Raw genomic sequence first — 7,905 nt, forward strand, 5'->3', positions numbered from 1 at the left:
TTTAGTTGTTGTTGCTATTGTTGTTTAGCTGGCCCAGGCTAGATTCAAACCCGCTAGCTCTGGTGTATGTGGCTGGAGCCATAACCACTGTGCTACAGGTGCTGAACCTTAAGGGAAAGGTTTTCTTATAAGAAGATGCTGGACAGACTCTTCAGATGTCTGTGCTTGGTGGAACCAGGTACAACATGGTAGCACCTCATCTCTCGAGGCCCATGGGGAAATGGCATAAGCCATTTTTAAAGGTATCATCTGAGATTGTTGGGGCTCTAAGTTTTACTTAGAGAGCCAGTTATATAGTCTGACTTTAAGAACCAACTGTTGACTTTGGTGATACAGAAAAGGTAATGGGGAACCCAGGGTGGAAGATCAATTATTTGTAGAGCCATGTGGCCCTTTGTAAAACTGCTGGACCCCAGACCTGGGGCTGCTCCATCACTTGGCTGAGGGGCAGTCCAACACAAAATCTGGACAATACTAAGCTCCTGGCAACAAACAGGTCAGGCCATCATTTCCCTTTTTACAAAGCTGATGACTTTTTAAACTTACCACATTTCTCTATGAGCTTCAGGGGGAAAAGGATTAAAATAATCAGCCAGTTCCTTATCATGTTCCCCAATTTCTCAGAACTAGGAAGAAAAACAAACAGCAAGAGAAGTTCACATTAACATTGAATTATCTCAGCTCCAGGTGGACAACATGCCATCTGCAACCAGGGTATGGGACAGCTCATAAAGGACTTGTACTTCATACTGCTGACCTCACAGGCTTTGCATCACAACCTCAGAGGAGACTTCAGGGGACTTATCTTTGATATATGGGGAGATAGTCTCAGAGCAGCCAAGTAGGTTGTGTAAAGTCCCACCCTGAGGAAGTGAACAAAGACCCAAATTTCTCCCTCCCAGTTGCTTTTTGCAACTCAGTTAACAGAAAGAAAGAATGTAGTTTTACTGGGCTGAGGTTCTTTTTATCCAAAAAGTTACTAAAGTCAGATGAATCACTAGTCTATAAACCTTAAGGAAATCAATTTCATTTCCTGTCCTGGGATAAGAGTCCAAGGGCTAAGGATACTTGTTAGCTGACCCATGATGAAGACTTTTTCATTTGACAAGTGTTTCCTTTCTAGGACTGGCTAGGATCATTCACAATGAGGACTCAAGGAGGGATGAGCCCCAGAGTCTTGGAACAGTTCGTTGGTTTAATGTGGGAGACAGGGTGCTGCATTCCCATAACACCAACACACAGCAGCTAAAGCTTGGGTCAGGAGGGGCAGGTCAGAACAGATTTCTGGAATTTGGTTCCTACATGCTGCCGTGGTGTACAGTGTTCAGGCCTTCCCAACCCTGACAGCCTCTGGGGGTTCCTACAAAAAGTGGGGGAGAACTAGATGAGGTCTGTGTGGAAATATTCCTGCTCCCACTCTGGTTTCGGTTTCCCCACGGCTTCCAGGAGCCTCTTGACACCTCCACCCTCCTCAAGAAGTTGCCCTTAGGATCATATAACCAGTAAAACAACAAATTAATGAATAAACAAACAAAAGAAGTCTTCCTGACTGCTGCAACTGTCTGACCTCCACTTGCCCTGTCGCCTCCAGGGGCCTCTCTGCCTGATCCCTCAGGTCTCCACACTCTCTGGACTCCCCTAAGGGCTGCCCTGGTCACCAGATCTCTGTGTTCTCTTCCCTCCACTCTCTGTACCCAGACCTTCGAGGAATTGCCCTCTTGCATATATGGAATGACCACAGGCCTCCCTCTCACTCTGGCCATTCTCTGCTCCTCACATCTGACCTGTGTTCTTAAGTTCAGGATTCAGTTGGTTGCCCAGGGCAGAGTCTGGGTTTTTTTCCAGAAACGAATTGCAGAACCAGGCCTAACCAGCTTCTCTCTCATTTCATGTAAATGGAATGCGGATTGAGAAATTCAAACACTCAGTCAGCATTAAGTTCTTCAGGCTCAACAGCTGAGATACCTGGAAGAAAGATGATCAGAGAGACAGAGAGACATTGAGAGATAAATCAGTTAAAATGCTAAAAAAAAAAAAAAATTAGATTGATAATTATACACAACTAGTGCCTTACGAAAGCTACAAGATAGAAATGAAACATTTCCAACAATGGGCCCTGTCTGGCATGCCCTTCTTCCTGTGTAAATTCTATCATCCAGGCCTCATTCAGACATCATGCATTTCAAGAATCCTCTCTCACTTCTTTAATCCCTTCCTAGGAGTAACTGGGGCCAGAGGTCTGCCGTAGCAGCTCCTCCCTGCCAGGTATCTAAAGGTATAAGTAACACTGAGACAAACTGTGCCTGTAGACAAACTGCATGGGTTTGAACCTGGGCTCCCCCATTTATTAGTTATGTGACCCTGTGGTGCTACTTAGCCTCCTCAAGCTATAATTTCCTAATGAGAAAACCAGGAAGGTTGTAATTACCTCACAGGAATTACATGAAATGAGATTTATAATGTCAACTGGGACTAAAAATGGCTCTTAGGTAGGAGTGAAAAAAAATCTTAGATATTACAAAGGTCTGTTGGCCCTGAAAAGGTCCCACGGTGTTTAAACAAATATAGAATTTACTGGTGTTTTAAAGTTTCAAGGAGGGGGCTGATAAGGATGAAAAGGATGAGAAACTATAATGTAAAGTAATTATTTCTGTTGCCTAGGGCACCTCCCAAGTTTCACAAAGCATGTTATTTTCCTCAATGTGGTTTAAAAAGGCAGGGCCCACGTATCCTACCGTCCTCCAGTTTGAAAACCCCAGAAGGCCGAGCGAGGCCCCAGTCTGCCCTGTCCCCAGGAGGCCAGCACAGGGCACCTCCACAGGAGGTCCTGCCACAGGTCCTCGCGTCTTGCTTCTTTCTCCAACCCAGATTCAGGTGGCAAATAAGCAGGAGGCAGGGGAGAGGCTCGGAACTGCACTGGGGTAAAGACACCCACATCACCCCGGCTGCGCGGTGTCCCTGCTGCCGCTCACCACCACCCGTGTCCTTTAACCTGGGGGGCTGTCCGGTGTCGCGAGGTCAGGACTGGTGCCAAGGGGTGGAATGAAGTGCGGCTGCAGGGGGGCTGAATCCGCGATTGGTCGCTCCACTGACGTGCTGTTCTAGTCTCGGGACCTCAAGGGCTCCGCCTCTCACCTTGAGCGTCCCAGGTTTGGAGGATTGACCACACGGGACGTAGAGAACAAGCTTCAGCTGCCGCTCGAGACGGCGCAAATTCTCCAGGACTGCTAGACTTTGAGGAGGGCGGGCCCGCTGTCACCTGACCTCAGCCACCTGACTTGCCGAGCGGACACTCCGCGCGGTGCTCTCTGGGAGTTGTAGTGGGAGCCTCAGTCGGACCGGTTGGGCGGGGCAGAGGGGTGCAGGCACCCGGGGAGGGATGGGGGCTCTGGCATGAGGGAGGATTAAGCCATTTCTAGGGAAAACGAGGCTCTAGGAATCTCCGGTGCCTCTCGGCGAATCCCTTCACTTCTTTAGTGAGCCAGAGTCAGCCACGCTCCTTTGTGCGGGAATGGCAACTCTGCCGGGTGGGGCCCTCTAGCGCCCGCCTTTCGCCGCCTCTCCGCCTATAGCCAGGGCCCGCCACGAGGGGCGCGTGGGGGGTCTGCCTTCCTCGGCCAATAGCAAGGCGAGAAATCGCCATGTTGGGTGTGGCTGAAAGATTGGCAGGCGGGGCCCTACCCCGGCACCTCCCTCCCGGGTGAAGTGTGCGGGTTGGGACGCCTCGGGCTGCAGATTGTGCTGCGCGGGTCACCGAGGTCATGGCTTCGCGCTCCGTCACTCTTGGCATTGATCTGGGCACCACGTCTGTGAAGGCGGCCCTGCTGGGGGCTGCTCCCGGCGACCCATCTGAATTCGTGGTACTGGCGAGCTGTGCCCGGGCAGCGCGGGCAGAGGTGGCGGCAGAGAGCTCGGCGGCTGGGCCCCAGGTGAGGTAGTGCCCTGGACCTGCGCCGCCTCCAGGAGCCTCTTGACACCCTTTTCTTTCCCCCAGGAGACTTCCCCGACAGCCTCACCTGCAAATAAGTCTCTGCTCCCGCCTGTCTGACCTCGCCTACCCCGTCTCCTCCAGGGGCCTCTCTGCTGACACCTCTACCTGATCCGTTAGGTCTAGCCCCAGGAATGTCCCCACCTCCTGTTACCGATCTTCCCACTTTCTGGCCTCTTCTGGGGTTATTGCCCTTGGCGCTAGGTCCCCGTGCTCTCTGCCCTCCACTCTCTCTGGACCCTGACCTTCGAGGAATTGCCCTCTATAGAATGTCCACAGGTCTCTCTTTCACTCTTGCCACCCTCACTCCTCACATTTGCCCTGTGCCCTCAAGTTCAGGATTCTGCCCAGGACAGAGTCTGGGTTTTCCTCCTGAAATCAGATGCAGAATTAGGCCTAACCACCTCCTATCTCATTCCTTAGAAGTAGAATGCAGACAGGGAAACACTTGGTCAGCAAAAGTCCTCCAACCTCAAATACTGAGACATTCTGGAGGAAAGACCTCAGCAGATAGACATTGAGAGATGTGCAGAGCAAAATGTTTTTATAAAGGATCAGACTGATACCTATATGCTATAACTAGTAGCTTTCAAAAGCCACAAGGTGGAAATAGACAACTTCAGTCAGGATAATGTCTCTTTTGGGAAATGTGGGTGGATTTAGAAAAGACGTCAGTCCTTGGATCTGGGTCCTGTTAAAGGTCCCTGAAAAAGGTAGCTCAATGTTCAGTTAATTGACATTAGAAATTAATATCCTAGAACTTTCTGTGTAAATTCATGACTTTTTTCTGGACCTCAGCTTGTTCTCTGAGTTGGAATAAGAAACCTCTAAGGCCCCTGCCAGCCACATACCTTGATTTCTGAAGCCAGGCCTCAGCCCCAAGAGCTTTGTTTCTCACAAGCTCTTAGCACATATCTGGACTCAGTTCTTCGAGATCAGAGCCCATTGTGCTCAAAAGCATTTTATTTATTTAAAATGTAATTACAAAAAAATTTTTTTGAAACAGTTTCACCCTGTTGCCCAGGCTAGAGTACAATGGCCTCAACATAACTCACTGTAACCCCAACTCCTAGGCTCAAGTGATCCTCCTGCCTCAGCCTATTGAGTAGCTGGAACTACAAGGGTATACCACTGTGTCAGCTAATTTCTTTCCTAATTCTTTTTAGAGATGGGGGTCTCACTCTTGTTCTCACTGGTTTCAAACTCCTGGCCTCAAGCAATCATCCCATTTTAGCCTCCCAAAGTGCTAGGACTATGTGTAAGCCACCATGCCTATCCTTAAAGCCATTTTAGAGAAGGATTTCAGGAACACTTTGCATTTTCACAGAGGCTTTCAAAATTTCTATCAGAGTATTTTAGGATGATTATCTCACTTTTCTGTGGGTGTGAACAGGAGAGCTTGGATTACAGGAGAGTGAGCTCAGACAATGCCCTTTTCTCTTGAAATAGGGTCACTTATGGAACAAATAGCATTGCTGTGATTTTGTCTATAGCGAGGTTTCTCAACCTTGGCACTGTTGACATTTTAGGCTGCATAGTTTTTGTTGTGTGTGTAGGTATCTGTGTGTTGTAGAATGTTTAGCGGCATCCCTGGCCTCCACCTGCTAGACACCAGTAGTTGCCCCTTCTCTGCAAATTTAACAATCAAAAATGTCTCCATATTGCCAAATGCCTCCTCCTAGGTGTCAAAATCAATCACCCCTGAGTAAGAACCACCCATCGAGTTGCATTTTTTCCTTATGTTCACACTTTTCACCCTTAAGTGTTATGCATACCAAGGTCAAGCCTGGCAGCCATGTAGAAGATCAGAATTTTAGGCATTTGCAAATATGAAATATGAGGTTTTTGAGGGAAGCTCTGTGACCCTTTCTCAGCTATTTAATTTTCTTCCCTGAGTTTTGGTTTCCTCAGCTATATAGAGGAGTGTGGGGGAGTGGCGTTGAATGAGTTTCTAAGCACTCTTCCTGCCTGAGGTTCCAGGATTCAATCAGGATGTAGCCGGATTGACAATCTGAATCAAGGATGCCTTTCCAATTACGTTGGGGGTCTGCCCATTGTCTGTCCGGGAGTTACTTCCTGATCACATCCACCCTGAAACTGGAACCAACTGCTGAACACTGCCTCCCTGTCTTTTCCTTCCACCTCCATTTCCATGTATGCCACTCACTCACCACCACCCCCATCCCCCAACACCCCCCATCCCTGTCCCGGGATGATGCACTATCTGATGGCCTTGTGGGGGGACTGTTTAAACCGGCGCTATCCAATAGAAATGCAAACTGCAAATGTGAGCCACGTGTGTCCTTTGCCATTTCCTAGTAGCTGTATTCAGAGAAGTAAAAAGAAAGAGGTGAAATTAACCTTAATTGCATAATTTATTTAATCATTACCATGTCAACATGTAATAATTAATAGAAAATGTATTAATGGGATAATGTATTTTTTTTTAATACTAAATTGAATTATGATGTGTATTTTACATTTCCAGCATCTTAGTTCAGACGGGTCACATGTGGCACTGCAGGACAGTGCAGGTTTAAACAAATCTCAGCCCTGCTTCCTTCTTCCTCCCCCCCACCCCTCCCCCACCCTCCTGTTTCTTCCTCGGTGCCCCCTTATCTTCCCCTTCCTTTGGCTATCGTGTCTATATGTAAAGAATCTTTGTTAGGATCGGGGGCTGCCTTCTTAGGAAAGTGCTTTGTGCTCCCGTCTCCTCTTCCTCCCTTTCCTCTATGTCCTTTCTGTTCCTTTGTTCATGCTTGTTAGGAGCTACAGGCTGACTGGGGCAAGTGAGAGACTTGTTTCAGGAGGGGAAGGCTGTGCTCCCTGGAGGGAAGGAAGGGGCCCAAGAACTCCATTTTCTGATGCTTTTCCAAGACTATAGCTTTTTTTGTTCCTCAAAGGACTGGCATTTATTGAAAGCTGAGCCACATTTCTCTTCCCCTTCTCTTTGGAACTTCCTTCTCTTCTAGTTGTTAAATAGAAGTTTAGTTTATGCCTTGGAGGGGATTTTTGTGTGCCAGAAACAGTTTACTTCAGATAAAATCAAATAAAGTGTTCAATTTATGAGATTCAGAATCCTAGTTCCTACTTAAACTGTTAAGTACCTTAGATGTTTTAAATTGCAGTTATACATTTAATCCTTTATTTTTTCTTTGTCCATGTGCTCCAATTGTCAGATTTAAAACTTTGCAGAGGGGCGGTGCCCACAGCTCAGTGGGTAGGGTGCTGGCCTGGAACACCCAGGCTGGAAGATTCAAACCTAGCCCAGGCCAGCTAAACAACAATGACAACTGCAACAAAAAAATAGCTGCACATTGTGGCGGGCTCCTGTAGTCCCAGCTACCTGAGAGGCTGAGGTAAGAGAATCACTTAAGCCCACAAGTTTGAGGTTGCCGTGAGCTGTGACGCCACAGCACTCTACCGAGGGTGACATAATGAGACTCTGTCTCAAAAAAATAAAAAGAAAAAAATCTTTACAGGAATAGGCCTGTTGTAGTGGCTCACACCTGTCATCCTAGTACTCTGGGAGGCTGAGGTGGGTAGATTGCCTGAGCTCAGGAGTTTGAGACAAGGGTGAGGAAGAGCAAGACCCTGTCTCTACTAAAAATAGAAGAAAAACTAGTGGGGCATTTTAATGGGCACCTGCAGTCCCAGCTACTGGGGAGGCTGAAGCAAGAGGATCATTTGAGTTTAGGAGTTTGAGGTTGCTGTGAGCTATGAAGCTATGGCACTCTACCCAACAGAGTGAGACTGTGTCTGAAAAAAAAATCTTTACACAATACTTCAGTAATTCTTACACATTGAACACATACCTATATAAAAACCTTAAATGCTCTTATGTGCTTCAAATCCTTGTATAAATGCAGCGAGATTTGAATTTACAATCACAAATCTAGAGCAGTTACTCAATTTCA

General features: G+C 47.5%; 2 protein-coding genes across 4 annotated transcripts in view; one reads left to right on the top strand and one right to left on the bottom strand.

Moving 5' to 3' along the window:
* Nucleotides 1-1,955, bottom strand: part of CTNS (cystinosin, lysosomal cystine transporter) — an 18,770-nt gene extending 16,815 nt beyond the window's left edge. For 2 of the 3 annotated variants that reach the window (XM_023518694.1, XM_023518696.1), the window contains exons 1-2: nt 1,785-1,955; nt 547-626 (exon numbers count right to left, since the gene is read on the bottom strand). In XM_023518694.1, coding sequence (XP_023374462.1) covers nt 547-607 — 61 coding nt within the window. In that variant the 5' untranslated portion in view covers nt 608-626; nt 1,785-1,955. Of the gene's footprint in view, nt 1-546; nt 627-1,777 lie in introns of all 3 variants that reach the window. The other variant, XM_003799116.3, reaches the window with a different exon arrangement.
* Nucleotides 1,956-3,720: 1,765 nt separating this feature from the next.
* SHPK (sedoheptulokinase) overlaps nt 3,721-7,905 on the top strand; it is a 31,035-nt gene continuing 26,850 nt past the window's right edge. Inside the window, exon 1 of the mRNA XM_003799117.3 lies at nt 3,721-3,929. Coding sequence (XP_003799165.1) covers nt 3,762-3,929 — 168 coding nt within the window. The 5' untranslated portion in view covers nt 3,721-3,761. The remainder of the gene's footprint in view (nt 3,930-7,905) is intronic.

This window comes from Otolemur garnettii, unplaced genomic scaffold, assembly GCF_000181295.1.
Source record: "Otolemur garnettii isolate 467f Iridium unplaced genomic scaffold, OtoGar3 scaffold00145, whole genome shotgun sequence".
NCBI lineage: Eukaryota > Metazoa > Chordata > Mammalia > Primates > Galagidae > Otolemur > Otolemur garnettii.